At 45.5% G+C, this 19,734-nt stretch overlaps 1 protein-coding gene across 2 annotated transcripts in view; it reads left to right on the forward strand.

The window, feature by feature from the left end:
* Positions 1-19,734, forward strand: part of LOC142578574 (fat-like cadherin-related tumor suppressor homolog) — a 512,562-nt gene that overhangs the window by 368,489 nt on the left and 124,339 nt on the right. For both annotated transcript variants that reach the window (XR_012827230.1, XM_075687953.1), the window contains exons 28-29: positions 5,470-5,637; positions 17,313-17,472. Coding sequence is in view for 1 of the 2 variants with exons in the window: in XM_075687953.1 (XP_075544068.1) it covers positions 5,470-5,637; positions 17,313-17,472 (328 nt within the window). In the remaining variant the exon portion in view is untranslated. The remainder of the gene's footprint in view (positions 1-5,469; positions 5,638-17,312; positions 17,473-19,734) is intronic.

The raw sequence follows: 19,734 nt of genomic DNA on the forward strand, positions 1-19,734 counted from the left end.
CCCTACCTATCACTTCTACATCCTGCACTATATTGTGATCAGCCGATAGTATGAAGTCAATTTCATTTTTTTTGTTTCACCATTAGTGCTTTTCGAGGTCCACTTTCTGTTGCTATGCTTCCTGAAAAAGGTGTTCATTATTGTTCATTATTTGAAACTTATTCCTTTCTGCAAATTGTACCAGCATATCCCCTTTAGCATTCCTAGAATCGACGCCGTAGTTGCCATTTACTTGTTCACCAGCCTGCTTTTTCCTCACTTTTGCATAGAAGTCACCCATTATAGTGGAATCTCAATCATACGAATCTCACGGGGTCATGAAAAATATTCGTATTAGCCGAAATTCGCATCATTGAAACAATTAAAATTAGCTAAATTAAAGAGTCAGAGGTGAACTCACTCAGGTACACGTACGTAAAAAGCATTTATTTCTTGAAGAAAAGTCTCTAATGTCCTTCTGCTTCCTTTTCTTTGTCAGGTCACTTAGCAGACTTTGTTCAAGTCCATAAAAATGGGTGCACGTGTCGTCGCTGATTTCATCCGCGGCCATAGCACGCCTTAGAACTAAGAGCGCGTGCAGCGTTTCAGCCACCGGTGGTGGTCCTTCGCTGTCGCCCACGTCTAACACAAAGAACGGGGCCCGAAGCACAGCAGCTACTCCATCTGATGGCACGCGGAAAAGGAGAAAAAGCACAAAAGCAACAAAAGTGCCGCCGCTTCAAACTCTTCGCGCCCAGTCGCGGCCTCCACGCTGTCTGGCGCTGCGTCCGCGCCTCCACACCAAAAGACAAAGGGAGAAATCGCGTGACTGCGTGCTGTTCTCTTTCGCGGCCGTCGGTGGGGCGGCGTTTATTAAGGCGAAAGCCTTTAATGGCTCACGCTCGCAGTCACGTCTGTCCATGCGCTGGAATCGTGCCAACTGTGGCCTCTCCTCCGCGCAGCGGTGCAACCTCCTCCCCTCCTTAGCAACCAGCGCCCTGGTGGGGGGCGCAGCTGTGCATAGCGACCGTGACGTCACGCAATAGTGGTAGAATGAGTGCGCGCGCGTTGGTGGTGGCAGCTGCACTGCCGCTCCTTCGCTAGACGTCTCATTACAGTCGAGTGAGTTAGACGCATGCCTCCAAAGTGGCCCAGTGATTCCGTGCCAAGTGGTTTGGGGAAGCGGCAGCGGACGCCGGATTCCCCCAACACCAAACGCCAGAAGAACAAGGAGCGAATGCGCATGCGACAACTGAACATGTCACCACATGAGAAAGCAAGGGAGGCAGAACAGAAACGCCAACAGCGACTGATCAGATCGCCGTACCAAAGGCAGGTAAGCAGAACGAAAGTGGCAGCAGCGACAGGCAATATCGCTGAACACCAAAGCGAATGAATTGGAACGCAGACGGCAGCAGCTACTGGCTATGTCACCGAACAGCAAAGCCAGGGAAGCGGAGCGCAGACAGCAGCAGTATCTGGCTTTTGCCAAGCACACTTTAGAATTTCCAAAGTGTCTTCAGTAATTTTTGTATCACCGACGCGGTTCGAAAATTGATTCATAATAACTGTTCTCTAGCATGTTGCAATGTAATGGGGTTTGGCCGGGACCACAGAAATATTCTTATCATCCGGAAATTCGTATTAGCCGTGATCGTATCATCAAGATTCCACTGTACTACAGTGAACTGAGTTTGCACATTTCTCATTGCTAATTCAACGTCTTCACAAAACTGATCTACTTCCTTATCGTCATGACTGGTTGTTAGAGTGTAGGCTTGTACTACCTTTAATCTATACGTCTTATTAAGTTTGTTTTCGGCAAACTCTCCACTAATTTCCTTCTTTCCTTTCCTCCTCTCTCCCTGTCATCTTTGTTATCCCCTTTCCCATTCTCCCAGTGTAGCGTACCCAACCGGACGTTATTTTGGTTAACCTTCCTGCCTTCTGCTTTTCTCTTTCCTTCCTTCCTTCCTTATTAAGTTAGCTTACTACTACAACTACCCCCTTAATGCTGTAGAATTCGTCAGTGTTGCCCGCTATATCCTTATGGATTAGGAATCCTACCCCATATTGCTTCCTATCTGGCAGACCTCTATAGCAAAGGACGTGGCCGTTATTCAGCAATGTACAAGCCTCATCAGTTCTTCTAATCTCACTAAAGCTGATGATATCCTAAACAATATATGACAGTTCCTCAAAGAGTCCTGCTAAGCTAGCCTCACTCGACAGAGTTTGGCATTTAAAGGTTGACAGGGTCAGTTTCCATTGGCGGCCTCTCCGGACCCAGAGATTCTTAGCACCCTCTGCTGCGTCACAGGTCTGACCGCCGCGTTGGTCAGGTGCTCCGCAGCTGCTGGGGACTGAGGGCCATCGGTTTGATGAAGGAATCATTTGGGAGGTAGTGGCTGAATACTGCACCAGGGAGGCCAATTTCTGTTCTGGTGAGGGAGTGTCTTTGTTGAAGCTTAGTGGGCCGTCCTAATTTAATTGTACCTGGATTAGTTTAGCCCCACTCGCTCTTGGCATCTTTTGCCAGTGTCAGGCGCGTCACTCCAATCCTGCAGATGTAGTGCACTGGAGGAGGTGAATTTCAAGCTCACCATCGCCAAGTTAAAGAAAGAACTTAAACAAGGATTCAAACTTCCGACTATGGCAACCCAGCATTCCACATAGCTCAGTCAGATAATCCTGTAGGCGGCGTGGCTACCTTATCGCCGACAAGTACAGCCCAGAGGGCCCTGCGTGCCTAAAAACTTATTTTATGTTTCTGTGATCGATGTGTTTTCCTGATCGTGATGGGTAACTCAATATAGAATGATTTCTAAACTGTTCTGGCCTCGTAGTTCCAGACTTGCACGTGCGCAGACGGCTGTAACTCGGCTAGGCAAACCCTACAGGCATACCGACCACCTTTCACAGTTGCGAATACATGCTCGTGATCTACAGGAGTACAAACAGAAACCCACGAAAATGAAAATAAGTGCAAGTGTACAAGAAATAACTGGACGCATACTACAACTTCTTTTATCTTTACTTGATGGAAATCTGTATGTGAACTTTGCAACTGTTAACATTACATTATTTATTTCTTGTTGTTTACGTGCGTGCTACTGCAAACCTTCCCATCGCTTTTTCTCTTCCTTATGCGCTGCAACTTTTTTTGCGGGAGGCGGGGATGACAGAAAAGAAAAAGTTAGGAAATTGGTGTGCTTTTTAAACGTATAGACGGCACCGTAAATATACAGCATCGACCATTTTTGGAATTGTTCGCGGAGCCATATATTTGCGCCATCATCATCATCAGACTGGTTACCCCCACTGCAGGGCAAAGGTCTCTCCCATACTGCTCCAACTACCCTGCTCATGTACTAATTGTGGCCATGTTGTCCCTGAAAACTTCTTAATCTCATCCGCCCACCTTACTTTCTGCCACCCCGTGCTATGCTTCCCTTCCCTTGGAATCCAGTCCGTAACCCTTAGTGACCATCGATTATCTTCCCTCCTCATTACATGTCCTGCCCATGCCCATTTCTTTTTCTTGATTTCAACTAAGATGTCATTAACTCGCGTTTGTTCCTTCACCCAATCTGCTCTTTTCTTATCCCTTAACGTTACACCCATCATTTTTCTTTCCATAGCTCGTTGAGTCGTCCTCAATTTAAGTAGAACCCTTTTCGTAAGCCTCCAGGTTTCTGTCCTGTACGTGAGGACTGGTAAGACACAGCTGTTATGTACTTTTTTCTTGAGGGACAATGGCAACCTGCTGTTCATGATCTGAGAATGCCTGCCAAACGCACTCCAGCCCATTCTTATTCTTCTGATTATTTCAGTATCATGATCTATTGATCTTCAGTCTGTTGCTCAATGCATGCTACATGAAAGTGTTTTTCCGAGTGTTGAAGAAGTCCGCAAATACATGCAAAATGCACGAGTGGCCAGTAGTGTGGCAATATTGCATGTATTTGCGGGCTTCTTTCACCCTCGGAATATTTTTATCTATCACGTATTGAGTAACAGAAGGCTGTATCGAGAGTTTCTCATGTTGCTCTACGATTTTATTATTTACACTTCTAATCTAATTGTAATATTTAAGAAGTTAATTAATTAAGACTAATTATCTAATTATATGGAAGCAAGAATAACTTAGTATCTTCAAGCAACGGCAAACATTATTACCATGGTTCTGTCCACTTACAGGGCACTTGCATATTTTTAATGTTTGGCTCAAGTTACATGGGACACCCTGTATAGCCAACGTTTAATTGTGACATGCATATCGCACCATGGTAGGTATGGTATCCTAGCTGGTTTCTTATGTGCTATGTTTTTATGTTTATGCTTTCATTATTCACGTGAGCTACCACTGCAAAGTGTAGATTCACGCACGAAAAACCCACAATGGGCTGGTCTGAGCTCCCTCAGGTGGCACTGTAGCGTTGCCTTTGAGAAATATATTGTCATCTAGGAAATAAGTTCCTTGAAACATTTCCCAAATAAAGGCATCATAAAATATATATTTGAGAGTACCGTCAGAAGAATACAAGCACAGGGAACGAGAGCGAGCAAACGTAAACACTACAGAAGGTGCCCAGACACGGCCTAAACTGCAGCAGACGACAGGCGCGAGTCTGTGCCCTGACCTCACTTGAGCTGCGCTCGCAGTGCCCCTTTAGGTTGTTCTCGGGGCCTCACGTTTTGTGTGCTTTCCACTGACAGGTGCATCTAACTCTCTGTGCCTTTTCTTCACTTGCCGCTTTGGCTTGCATCTTTCATTGCTATCTCAGGTTTTAATTTTCTCCAGTGTTTTTATTTCTTTACTCTTGACAGTGTAAATAGTGTAAATCTAGTGTAAATATAGTGTAAATACTGTAAATTTTGTTTAGTGTCCCATTCTGTCCCAGAGCAAAACGCAGATATTTCTGTGGAATGGAAGTTGGTTCACAAGTGTGTTAACTGCAATGGAAATAAATTTTGGGTAGTTCGTAAGTTGATTTGGAGTACTTATCTCATTGTAAGACAGAATATTACACATACACAGAGTATAAAACAAAAAAATTGCACGGCATGTCTAGCCGTTACAATGCCTGACAAGTCCACATGCTGAGGCTACATTATACAAAGCACCAAAACCAAGAAATGAAGTTCACTGTGCATTCCCATTTTAAATCCTGCAGTCCCTTGATTTTAAATCCTGCAGCCCCTTGTTCTACTGAGGCCATCTATGAAAAATGCAGGGTCTAACTAATGGTCTTGTTAAGGACAAAAGCACTTATGAATCTGGTGCAAAAGAAGTAAAGTGCAGCCACGGATTCGTCAAGGACTGACTCAAATCTGGGCATGGCCAGTGAAGCCCACATTCGGCACTCGTGTTGGCATGTCTCCTCGTGCCATATGTTGTCCAGCTTTAAGCTTTACTGTCCTCTTTTCAGGATGCTTCTTCCCCTTTCTCCTTATGCCCTCGTAACTCTTGACTGTCACTGTGTGCAGCTGGTGAGTGTGCAGCCAGCTCCAGGTGAAGCTGAGCAGCTGGATGTGCTGTTGGCCGTTCAGCTCGAAGGGGGTCCCATGCCAGCTGCCACTGCGACTGCCCGATTGCACGAGCGTCACATGGCTCTTGAGGCCGCTGCTGGCCTGCGGATTCACATACTTCCCCAAGTGAGTCTCATAAGGATCTCCCAAAATGCAGATGAACTATGATGAAGCAGTGGTGGCCTTCAGTCACAAAGAGCATCTGCTGCAGTTAATTGCAAGAATCATGCCCACAATATTAATGTTACAAAACACATTAGAGCCGATGTTAACCTATTGAGGGTCAATTTTTTTCACCTAATGTGACCCCCCAGGGTCATATTTCTTTTATTACATATTTAAAGGGCCCCTCACCAGGTTATACGCTGCAAGTTGTTAGGTGCCCTCTAAGGAGTTTTCCACCACAACAATTTTTCAGATTAGTTTATTAATACGAGAGGTAGAAACATATAAAGTGCTGCAAACCCATGATTTCAAGAAACGAGCATCACTGCCAACATAGATGCCCCCTCCACATGCCCCGTCTAGCCTCTACAAGTGAAATTCCTTCCCTGCATTCTCTAATACCGAAGCCAGGTGACCATGTGACAAATACGTCGTGGGCAGCATTTTTTTTTTTTTCTGTTTCTTTTGCGTTTTTGCGACGGTCTCGTGTGCGAGCTGTTGCGTTTGTCTTGTTTCACGCAGCGGACGATTTTGTGCGCTCTGCACGAGGACACCTGATTAGCAGTGTAAGTCAGTGCCATAAACATGAGTAATGAGGCAGGCATTAGAGGATGAAAGATCATGATCGCAGTACTGAAACATGGTAGAAAATGAACACTGTTTCGTCCTCTGTGCCATCACCTCCTCTATTTTGTCAATCCCAGTGCAATCGCTCATTCCCCAATGAGAGCCGTTGGTAAGCACCTTAGTTCATTGAGTTGCCATGATGCAACACTACCCAGATGGTATGACTGCTTGCGTCACACACGCGTTTTAGCATGTGCTTCTGTCGTTCTGGTAGAGAAGCGGTAGACGTGCCCCGCCCTGCGTCTCTCAGGTAATCACACGTCTGTCAGTCTTCCTCCGACTTCCGTCGTGAGGGCCGCCCAGATGGTATTCTCCGCCACGACCATAAAACAGGCACAAACACTAGCCGATGAGAGAGAGCATGAAAGGACAATAGGAGAGGGTGGTGAACGGTCGGATTAGCTGCATCTGGCTGGCATTTAAAAAAATAGGAGGCACTGTCTGTGCACGCAACTGCACGACGTGGAAACAAGCAGACGAAATGGAAGTGCATCTTTTTCTATAGTACAGGTGAAAACAAAGCCATGCAGACATTGTTTATATGCTTTATTATTTCTCTAAGCTTGAATTCATCTATTGAAGCCACAGATTAAACAAATAATTGGTGTTGCCTTGAATAATGCTTGAAGTCACATGTTGCTATGAACGAAATCACAGCACTGCCATGTACGTAGGCACACTTGTGCACATACGTCGACTCTAGCTGGGAGCGCAGAACCCGCGAGGAGAAGGGCAAATGGCGTTTGGTTTTAAATTTAAGTTCTTTCGACAGTGCATAGGGATGTGATACTTGGCATACACAATCGTTACTGTGCATTGTATGCACTGTGCTTGTCAGCTCAAAATGGCCAGACCTGGTGAGGGGCCCTTTAAAATCTTCAGACTGAGATATTTCGAAAAAATTTAATGCAATTTTTTTAGTGGCCATAGATTGGCAAAAAATATTTTCTGTAGGTAAACATGCATTGTTTATTCATGAATACAGATGGGCTTTGTAGTATCTCGCACATGCTCTTGGGACAAAGGAATGACAACACAGTAGTGCAAAGAATCACAAGGGCATTTATTGCACCCTTCGTACACTAATGCCTGGTAGCCAAATTGCCATCCACAGAACATGCCGATGAGCGTGCGACAAATCTAGGACCTTTGACTCACCATGACTGGATAGTGAGCGAATATATTCGCCCCATGCTAGACACCAACGCCTGGTCGTTCGCGTGTACAGTTATGCGAACGGTGGCGCATTCAAATGATAGTGTTTGTCTATTTCGGTGTCCTGCTCTTAGGCCTCACGAGATGGTCTCACAGAAGCATGGATCGGCGCATGCGCGGAACATCTGCACGCTTGCCAAACTCAAGCTCGAGCAACCTCCGCACTTAATGGCAAGGCTAGTTGCGCGCGACATTCTTTGTGGTGGGGTTAGTTGCGCGCCATGGAATGTCGCGCGCAACTAACCTCGTTATTAAGTGGCATTAGCCGCGCAACATTCGCGCCATCTCTCGTAATGCGTTGCGGCCAGACTGACTGCTACCGGCGCTTAACTATGGGGAGAGAGATTACAGATGTGAGAGCCATGTGGGGAAAACAACATAGGGGGATGCATGAGAGTCGAGCATGCCCATATCCCCCTAACCTTAAATTACTACATACTCCGCCGAAACATGTCACACGGTGTATCTACGCTTACTTCGCGAACAAGAGCTAGTACGTGCAGCAGTGCTCGCACCACGCATTGTCCATAACATGCGCGCTAACAGTGTCTCTGAAGTACACCGCTGGCGTCCCTTGGTTGCAGCAGCAGCTCTGCAGACTCGACGACACGATTCCAGGCCAGGATGCCGAAAATGGTTACGTACTAGTCGGTATGAGCAAGCATCGCTCGCACCGACGTTCCCTGCTGGCAAGGGCCACAGTATTGGTTGGTGACTGTTGGCTCTTTCCCCAGCCGCAGAGGGTTGCAATCGCTGCGTTGAACTCGCCACAGGCAAGTTCAACGCAGCGATTGCTGCCCGGATTTGGAGCAGCGAATGCTACCCTGGATTATAGTCCGGGGCAGCAATGCAGACTGTGTGCAGGTGACAGCAAGCCAGCAGTGCCTCCACTCAACACTGTGTGCACTGAACACACTCAACAAATGCTAAAGTAGTGCAAAGGAAAGGAATTTTCAGAATGTTTCTTGTCTGTAATAAATCATGACGTGTTCCGGAATACCGTGCTGTTAAAATCTGCACTTAACCGGACTGTTATAGTTTGACACTGGACCGGAAACAAGCCTTTCCTGGCTATTGGTCCAGGTATCTGTATAATCCTGATTATGTGAAGAAAAATGAAGTGCTTGCACTTGTAAGAAAAAAAAAATTGTGATGCCCATCGCCCACGTGGCACGATGTTTAACTCACTAGCAAAAGATCGGGCAGCTACTCAGTTAATAAGCTCACGTGAACAAAGCTCACTTTCTTGAGTCGGAATGAGTAATTTCAATTCGTGCGAGGCTAACTAGAATGAGGGAAGTAAAGTGCGACACCTCAACGCCGCAGTCCACCAGGTTGTGCCCCTCACATCTCTACTACACTCTACCACCAATTGAACGGCGAAAGACGTGTTCATCTATTCAATATATGTCGAGGGCACCCGTCGACACCATGACTTTAAAATTACGTTGACCAGAACTACTATGTGGCACTGTTTATTTTCCAGTTTTGCTGAAACAGCCAGTCCGCTCATGCCATTGGCGGAGTCATGGCCAAGGCGATAGTTTCGCGCAAAACAAACATTTCAAAATACGGGCCCAGCAGTGGACATAAAATATGATGATGACGATTATGATGATAATGATGATGATTTACATAAGAAACTCAGACCACCTGCTAGGCTTCCGTATACTCACTTGCTTTAAGCTTGGCAGTGCTCCGTGGGCACTAAGCCTCGCTCTCCCAAGAGGCAGACCATGTGGCTTTCGCACATACCAACGTTCTGTTCTTCGAAACACTTGCAAAAAGGCTTAGCATGTTGAAAAGTTCAAACACACTACAGCAACTGTTGCCTCACTCAAGAAAGTATGCCGCCGACGCTAGCGAGCAAAATCGATGCTAGGCCTACGCTTCGGTTCAAAAAAAGTTGGCTTCCGTATACTCACTCGCTTTAAGCTTGGCAGTGCTCCATGGGCACTAAGCCTCGCTCTCCCAAGAGGCAGACCATGTGGCTTTCGCACATACCAACGTTCTGTTCTTCAAAACACTTGCATAAAGGCTTAGCATGTTGAAAAGTTCAAACACGCTACAGCAACCATTGCCTCATTCAAGAAAGCATGCCTCCGACGCTAGCAAGCAAAATCGATGCTAGGCCTACGCTTCGGTTAAAAAAAAGTTGTCCTAAACGGAAAACTGTCAAAACTATTGTGGAATGGCCCAAGAGGTACACGTTGGGCAGCCACATGGGGGGTCTCATACATGCTCTTAGGATAGAGGAACGACATCACAGTAGTGCTGAAAAAGACAAGTAGACAAAAGAAAAAGGACAAGTACACAGTAGCCTTGAAAAACATAAGTCCACTTGTCGAAATGTTGGCTCACGCTTTCACCTTGTTCTCATTTTGCTCAAACAACCGAAAGGTCATTTATTGCACCTTTCTTACACTAATGCCTGCTAGCCGAATCACAACACACAGAACATGCCGATGGGCGCGCGACAAATTGAAAAAAATCCGACTCACCATAACCAGATAGCGAGCGAATATGTTTCGCCTGCGTGCTAGACACCAATGCCTAATTGTTCTTCAGAATTAAGAGTACAGACTTGGGCTGGTTGGTAATACATAGTTACACTGGAAGCATAGCACGGGAAAAGACAATTGACAAAGACTAGGCAGGACAAGTGCTTGTCCTGTCTAGTCTTTGTCGATTGTATTTTCCTGCGCTATGCTTCCAACCTAATCGTTCGCCTGTACAGTCATCCGAACGGAGGCACGTTTGCATGATCGTGTTCGTCCATCCCGGTGTCATGCTCCCAAGCCTTTCCCGGCACAGTCCTGTGAAGCGGGTCAGCGCCTGTGTGGAAGAAGAAGACGAAGCATCTACTTCTTGTCGTGCCCAACTAACCCAACTGTTAGGCAGCATTAGCAGCGCAACACTCGTGCCATCTCTCGCAATATGGTGCAACCACACCGACCGCCACTGGCGCTTAGCTACGGAGAGAAGCCGGGCAATAGGAGATGCAAGAGCCATGCAATGAGAACAACATCAGGGGCCATGTGAAAGTCGAGCATCCCCACAGCGTGCTTAAATACTTATAAGAGTAAAAAAGTAGATACACTGAAATAGATATATTGTCACAACATCAAAAAATAAAAAAACAGGATGCAGGACCAGGATGCAAGAAACAAAAACCATCTCGGCATTCAGAGACCACGAGAGCCAATGCGACAACTTTGTCTTCTTTCAAAGGGAGTGTGGTCGCTGCTCGTGTCTCTCAATTCGTTCTCTTCTGTTCTCTTGCTAGCCTTTAGTCGTGACATTAGCCTCTCTTCCTAGAAAGCATCGTCCCGATGCTTTATCATCATGGCAACAGCACCAGGACACGCTTGCAGTGCAATGAATTCACTCGAACAAATAGGGTTTCATCCGGGCCACGTGCACAACCTCTGGTAGATGCCATGAACGCCTTGAGCAATGCGGACTATCAGGAGAAAGCTCATAGTTGACATCAGTGAGCCGCCAAAGAACTTTATACAGCCCGGAGTAGCACCTTAACAGTTTCTCCAAAAGGCCATGATGGCGAATGGGAGTGCAAACCAAAACTCTCTCTCAGGGCTTGTAGGAGACTGGTCGGTGAGTCGCCAGTCATAATCCTGCTGCCTATGAATATGTATGCTAGCAAGCTGTCAAGCTTTTTCAGCATGCTGAGTGAAGTCTTCAGCATCCGTTTTGATGCCATTGCATTGGTGTGGCAGCATCGCATCTAGCATAGTTGTGACTTCACGACCATGTAGGAGACGGAATGATGTCATTCGTGTTGTCTCTTGCTGAGCCATGTCGTGTGCGAAGGTGCCATACGGCAAGACTTCATCTCAGTTCTTGTGCTCCGCATCCGTGTACATGGAGAGCATAACCGCGAGCGTCTTATTCAGGCGTTCTGTGAGTCTGTTCGTTTGCGGATGGTACGCCGTTCGCCAGTGAGCTGTTCCACTAATTCTTAATACTGTGTCCAATAGCTTGGCTGTAGATGCATTTCCCCTGTCAGTTAACACTACTGCTGGAGCACTGTGCTTCAGTATGACATTCTCTATAAAAAATTGGACTGGTTCACTTGCCATGCTCCGCACCAGAGCCTTGGTTTCGGCATAGCAAGTGAGGTAGTCTTTGGCTATGATAATCCATCTGTGACCCGCAGTGGAACTTGGGAATGGGCCTAGAAGATCCATTCCGACTAGAGCCAATGGTGTTTCTGGCACTTCAACAGGCTGGAGGAAGCCTGCTGGTTTGTTAGCCACTAGCACTCAAGGCATGTCTGGACATATCGTTGAATGGTCACTGTGAGTCTTGGCCAACAGTATTTTTGCCTCAGCTTACACAGTGTTCGTGTGTAGCCCAAATGACCAGATATTTGCATCACTTCAATCTGGGCAAGCACAATCTTATCATAACTAGCAGACATTTGAAAATGTCTCACCTACGGAGCAAACTGTGTCATCCTTAAATGCTAAATAGATAGAAGTTAACCAAGCACTGGCAGAAATCCGTGAAAAAAACTCTCACATTGAACCACTTCAGACTGAAGTTCAAAGCATAAAGCAAGTAATTGAACAACAAAACAATAGGCTTCCAGATCTCGAGGATTGCAGCCAACGATGGAACATCATTATTTATGGCATTAAAGAACAACAAGGAGAAAATGAAAAATCGCTGCAGCACGCAATTGTGGATGAGCTTTTTTCACAGAAGCTAAGCCAAACCATCCATTCTGTTGCAAGAATTCACCGTCTTGGGCAAAAGTCAGGCAACCAGCTGGTGATCGTTTACTTCCAAAATTTCCTAGAAAAAGAAGTGGTCATGCGCAATGCTAGAAAGCTCAAAGGCACCAACATATATTTGCAAAATGATTACAGCCAGTGTACCCTGTGTAAAAGGCACCTTCTATGGGAATCTGCTCAGGCCGATAAATCTCAAGCAAAACATGTTTTTCTTGTTAACAAAAAACTAAGCATTGATGGCAGCCTCTACATATGAAATGACACTAGTCATTAGCGCGTCCTTGTCCGAGCAGCTCGTAAACCACATGATAGTCATTGACTGGACATGCGTAGTAGTTCAAGGGAACTGAGATTGCTAATTTTTAATGCCTGCAGCTTAATAAGTAAGATTGAACAGCTGGAACAACTTCTTATTAAATACGATCCCCACATAACCATAGTTTCTGAAATGTGGCTACATGGTGACACCAGTGATGCGAATGTAATCCCCCCCTTCATATCAAATCTTTCGACGCGATTGCACCAGTCAAGGTGGAGGGGTGGCGATAGTACTCAAAGATAGCTTTGTCGTCAGCGTACTCGCGCAGATAGACGACCATGAAAACCTTTCTTTTAAAGTAAACTGTTGGGGCCATATGTTTGTCTTGTGCGCTGTCTATCGCCCACTGTCTTCCCCTCCAAAGTTCCTATCACTACTCTGTAATTACGTGTCGTCATTAAAGTGTCGTCACATCATAATGGCTGGTGACATTAACCTACCATCCATCAAGTGGTCGAAAAAGTCTGCTTCAAATCTTATTGATAGTCCTCTCTTTGACATTTTCTTTGCCCAAATCACTACGAGACCAGCAGTCAGTAAACTATGCGTCGACCGTCCATCATCCAACCCCAGCGCCGCACAGCCCATCATCCCTGCCTCGTGCTCACAACGAGTCTTTAACCCCTCCATACCACCCGCCACCATCGCCAACCCTGCAGCTTAATGTACCCGTGGAAACACTGTCCTATTACCCAGCGCCTCCACCAGTGTCGCAACGTCAAAAAAAAGGGACACAGGGCCAGAACGCGAGAAACAAAAACCAGCTCTGTTTGAAACGAGAGCCGACACGCCAACTTTGTCTTCTTTCAAAGGGAGCATGGTCGCTGCTCGTGTCCCGCAATTCGTTTTCTTCTGTTCTCTTGCTAGCCTTTAGTCGTGACATTATTCCAACTCGACACTTTGGCAGTAGTCTGCATTGGAGGGATTGCCGCTCGACTCACTTGCAGCAGAGCAGCCAGCTGTTCATGGCATTATTGAACTGTGTATGTGAAAGACACAAGAAAACTCAATGGTTGTGTGCCCTTCAGAAAAACCAAACGAGTCAGAAACTTGCAGTAATTCTTGGCATGCCTATCTGCCCTAGCTCTCCTTCTTGCACATGTCCATGCTTGGGCAACACACTCTTTGAGGTAATCTCTGTGCGGAAAGTGCAAAGGTAGAGCTGAGACTGTTTGTGCATTGAAGCGCATCGAGTTCTCGCCTGTCTGGTGTTAGCAGTCACGTAACGTCAATTTTCTGAGAGACGGGGCGAAGCATTCACTAACATTGTGACAGCTAATTTCTGGTCATCAAATGAGATCTGTTAACGCTTGCCTGAGCGTGCGTGACACCATAAAAAAATTATAGTAAAGAGCTGAGATGCAGCAGGTGAATATTAAGACAGATCAACTGTACTTTTTCTTTTTAACTTGCAAACAATCTTGCTCTGATTTAAGAAAGGTGTGTGCATTGGAGCGGTTGGGCTCGTTGACAAGATAGTCATGCTAATCTCTATCCACCACTTCCGTTACTCAAGTGTTTCAAACAAATCAGATTGCACAGACCTTTCAGCTTGTGGGGTCTCAAGCAATCTTGGAACAAAGGACACCGTACACAGTAGAGCAAACAAAAAATAGGACATTTATTGCATCTTCTATACAGCAAGTCATCTAGCCAATAAATAACAAATGTAGCATGGCAATAAAACATGTTTAGGTATCAAGGAAGTTGAACTCTCCATGCAAAGGTATCAAGCTAGTAATGTTTGCCATATGCTGGACGTCTAGGTTGTTCACAGGTGCAGTCCTGCAAATGGATTAGAGCTGAAGCCTTTCACAGTACGGTTCCGCGAAATGTTTCGACCCCAACTACAAGCTAAAGAGGAGGAAACAAGCTTCTCTTTTGCTCGAATATCTACACTGTCTGGTGGTGCAAGCCTCGGAACACTCACGCCATCTCCTGTACTGATGCGCAACTGCAACTACACCGACCTTCGACGCCCCATGAGCTTGGCAGGGAAACCGTATTTTGGGAGACGCGAGAGCCATTCGGGAAAAAGAAATTCAACGTTGTAGGGACGCTCGACTCTCTTGTGTCCCTACAAGATGGCGCAGCAATTGACCTATAATATGGTTATATAATTGTTGTCATGGTGCTAACAACATAACAAAGCACATGTTACTGTATTTTAGTTCTCCTTTCGTAAGTGTTGAACGTAAGGAAACTTGTAGGCATGCTATGTAAAGTGTGTTTCTGGGCTGACGAAATCTACTTGGTCAACAAAACTAGTTGGGCGAGTTGGTTCAGCATTGCAGGCGTGTAAATTTGCCTAAGATATAAGGAACAAATGCGCTACTTGTGTCTTGTACTTTCTTTTGTCCTTGTATCTTATGTGCATTTACGTACCTGCAATGTCTACTTACCTGTGTTAGTTTAAACTTTGTTGAATTTGTCACTTTACAAACTTGGTAAATTTGCTGTTCATTCCTCACCAATACTGACACTAGACAGATGTGAAATGTCTCGATAAACCATGCAAGCCCTCGTTATGATGTCACAAATCATCTACGTTATTCAAAATTCACTCAACTGCTTTATTGACAATTTTAAGCAATTTGCATTAAATTTTAACAAACATTTTGTGACTTCTTTTTGTGTGAGCATAGCGACATGCTCGAAAAATAGTTTGCAACACTGCCAGTCACATATATTTTCTGGACGTGTAGAAGCTTCTGAAATGTTTGTGTTTATAAAATAAAACCAAAAATTTTAGGCAATGATTTGGGAAATTTGATGTTGTAAATACATCTAGGCAGCGAGGTCTGTAACATGTTTGTTATATAGGAGGTTCAACTTCTGTGAGCAACATGTGTCAGCTTTAGGAGTGGCTGGAAACACCTCCAAAGCGAATACACTCGAACATGGTTATAACATAACAGGATATAATGAATTACATGAAATTCCTCTTGAAATCGCCAAAGAGATCCATGTATTTAAAACTAGTATATTTTAACGAAGTGAAATTGTCTGGCCAATGGATATAACGAACTACATTCGTCTCCAAAACCAAAAAATACCCGGCCGTTGCACGCCAAGAATCGGCACTCGTTCGCCTTGGCAGTTCGTAACTCCCGCATCCCCACATGAAATATGTTGTTGAGCAACACTGGTCTTTCTCACTGCTGCCCATAGCTGCACACCTTTGCACAAGCAGCAGCTTACTATCGTACTTCTCCATTGACTTTTCTTTCACGTGCCTGGCAGCACGCCTACGCACAGCGGTGCAAAAGATTAGTGCATTCACTTCTGTGTGACATGCAGGCACGGCTCGGCCTGGCCTCCAAGACCTCCCCAGCACAATTGTGAGGGTCACGCGGTCGGGCCATGCTGCCTGGCTAAGCGCGGCAGTGTGGAACATTAGTGCAATCACACTATTTCTCTATGGCGTGCCGCGCAAGCAGCTGCAGCTGAGCCAGCCTCAGAGACCACCCCAGTGCAATCTCGGGGGTCACACTCAGGCCACGCATTCACTTCTCGCATCCCCCTCTCTCTTTGGTGCGCCACTGGCAGGCAGCTGCGCGTGGCCTCCAAGATAGCATTGGCATCGGTGCGATCTTGGAGGCCACAAGCCAACACAGGGAAATTCGCTTACCTCCTCGATCACACAGAGAGAGCGCTATGTTGTGTGCCACATGCTGCTCGACCATGACGAGCCAAATGGAAAGTGGACATGAAAGACCCTCACAATAGAACAGAAGGCAGCTATCTAAAGGCTGTCTGACACATCAGGTGCTAAGTCGCATGACATGATGAAGATTCTTTGGTTGTTTTATTCAAATTTCACTGCATGCATGGCCATATAGCTAGCGGCTACGCAAGCCACAAGGCTGTCTTCTTATTTAACATGTTTACACTCGCGCACCCCATTGGACTTATATTACACTAAATGGCAGCAGTGGATATAACGAAGTAACAGATGTAACAAAGTAATTTTGGCTCCTCCTTCAACTTTGTTGTACCAAGGTTCAAGCCTAGGTGTAAGGCGAAAGTTTTGCCAGTGGTATTGCACCTCGGTACATACTTGATTGGTCTTGCAAGAGCCTTGACTAGTGTAGTGATTGTTGTACTATGGTGTACCTTATTCTGGCTGACATACTTTGGAAATCTGGAACCTTCTCTGCATCCTTTGCATGCACTGCAGTGTGTGGATGCTCGTTAACCAGTGTGAAGTATTTATCTGTTCACCCTACCACAGCTTTTGCAGAATCTGCAGAGGGGGATGTCAGTGCTGATAAAGGGTGAATGGTAAACCACCTGGCTTCTTAAGTGGTTAGGCCACAATGTGCAGGCATTCTGGTCGAGGGATGTGAAAGTCATGGACAGTTCTATCTTGGGGATTTGTACCACTCACGATGGCACAAAGGACCATTCATGTCCCCTGAAATTTTTCGTGTTGTACAGAATGTACTTTGGCTCTTGAACTGACATCATGACATCATAAACCTGACATCATGTTGCATCACAATTTGTGGCCAGTTGTGGGAGGCGTGACTCACCGAACTAGACTCTGGAAGCCAGGTGGTGGCCCTCCACCGGACCTGGCGAGCCGCGGAAGCCAGTGGGACCCTTAAATAGGGGCTCCACCCATATACACCACTTAGATTTATGAGTAAATAAAGTTCTTCTTTTTCTTCATGGCAGATATTTTTGCTAAGCCGTGATTTTGTTTGACACTGTAGGGTGACCGGTGCCCTACCCTGCACTGTGTGCATGGTGAATGCCAGGATCGGCTAGTGCTGGACACTGGTGACACTGTGGTCCTTGCTGCAGATGGCCACAGCTTGGTCTCAGCCCGACATAGTCGCCAGACTGCATGTGTCTGCAATGCTGGCTTTGGTGGTAAGGACTGTCTTCGTTCATTCATTTAGTGATACTGTCAGTCCCAGAGGGATGATAACAGGAGTGGGAGAGGACAAATTTGAACATAATATAAAGTACAAAAGGCAAAGATGGGCAGATATTCAACTGAAAATAAATGTATGTACGGACGTTGGAAAGTACAATCTCTAGGCACAACACAGAACAACAGAACATCATAAAGGCTAAAAAACATCAGTTCACACAGGCAATAGAGTCCTACTGTTCAGTCTCAGTAGCAAACACAATATTCTCAATATTATGAAAGTATTCGGTCAATGTGGAAGATGAAACAGCGGAGTCTGGGAGAGTGTTCCAATCTTTCCAAGTGCGGGGAAAATAACTAAACTTAAAGCAGTTATTTTTTAAAACTGGTAATGGAATAAATTTACTGTGGCGATGTCTGGATGTTTCGTTAGCTTTGATTTCAAAATACTATGATTTATCTATCCTACTGTAGCTGTGGATAATAAGGTAAAGAAAATTCAATATTTCCTATCTGGTTCTTGCTTCAAGAGCTGGTAGTTGAGCTTGTTCTCAAAGCTGAGTTGGGCAATAGATGTGGCGGTATTTATTAAATATAAATTTTGAGGCAAGGCGTTGAATCTTTTCAAGCTTGAGGCGGTTAATAGCCGTGTAAGGGTCCCATACTATTTTTGCATATTCTATTACTGGCCTTACGAGAGATTTGTATGCAAGACTCTTTACATCGGGAGTCGCATTGTGCACCACAGTGATTTGGAAGCTTTGGAGACTACCGTATCTATATGGGTATTTATTCCATCGCTGGGTATTCCATTGTTGACATCTGTAAGCATGTTTCAGTGGAACCTTGATAAGTACTTGCAGCAAAAAACTTGATTACTGTATTTACTCCCATGATGAACCCACCCCACACTTTTGTCCTTAAGAATGTTTTTATTTTTTTAACCGTGCATAAAAATTGCACACTTGAGTGTTAAGGTCGCTGTCCAGCATGTTCACTTTACCTCAGCACAATGGGCCAGCTCCGTCGGCTATCACAAAATTGTTTGATTGCACCGTAATAGAGCAAATACCTTTTGAAGCAGACGACTTTAAACACTGGCGACATGAACATCGGTGACATGGGGAGGTAACTAGTCTACTGCGGGCTTTTATTGCTGCTGATGATAATGCAGGCTGCTTCATCATCACAAATGTTCTCGCTTATAACATCATGCAAGCACAGCAGCATGAGAGCAAGGTAAGAAAATGCACTTGACCCCGTCACTCACTCAGCCGTTCGCCATTTCACCACGACTTATTTTGTTGTTGATCGGGTGCTCTGCCGCAACTTTATTTTTATTTCTGGGCTGCTGTGCATCTGCTGCGTGTCGTGCGATGGTCCATTACATCAATTACACAACCGGCTTCAAACTGAAGGTTGTAGATCATGCCTTGGAGCTTGACAACCGTGCCTGTGGATGATGTTTCAGTGTTAACCCAATGTGTATGCACTACTGGACGAAACAAGAGAACAAGCTTAGAGCTACAAACAAAGATCGTCACACATCTTGAGAAACAAACCAAAGCAAGCTTCCTTGTGTAGAGGAAGAAGTTGTCAGCTCTGAGAAGAGGCTCTGCTGTGAATACTGGGCAATATCGCACAGGCTGATCCAGAGCCAAGCTCGGGCCATTCCAGGAAGTCGAAACATTCCAGCTAGTTATTTTAAGGGGGGCATGGGTTTTACATCACCAAAGATGGCAAAAAAATTGATTATTTCTTTAAATCACATTTTTAATTTCTGCAACTTTTTTTCTATCTGATTTCAAAAGCTCTGAAAAATTTGTTGTATCAGCCAAGGTGGCAAGTAATTTTGCGGAAATGATGAAAAAATTGTATTTTTCAACTGCAATACCTCTGAGACGGCACAACTGAGTGCCGCCATCTTGGTCTCATCAGAAAGTGCATTTCTCCGTCTTCAAATCTACTGTTTCTGCTATCTCCTACACTCTGAAACAAGTGCACAAAAAGCAAATGATGGAAGGTCGTTCCAAAGTCACCGATTGGCCGCTCATGCCGGGTGACCCCATCGCTCTTCGCCATTGGTCCAGTGCCCGATCTGTAGGGGTGTCGTCTGCTCTTTGCACCTTGCGAGCTCTCGATGTCTTGACCACCATAATCTCGACGAGTGTCAAAACAGGCACTACGCAGAGATGGCAGAAGTATGGCCAATCCCTCCATTTATGGATGGCTCAGACCCGCGGCTTATCATTCCGAGC

Source organism: Dermacentor variabilis, chromosome 4 (genome assembly GCF_050947875.1).
Source record: "Dermacentor variabilis isolate Ectoservices chromosome 4, ASM5094787v1, whole genome shotgun sequence".
Taxonomy (NCBI): Eukaryota; Metazoa; Arthropoda; class Arachnida; order Ixodida; family Ixodidae; genus Dermacentor; species Dermacentor variabilis.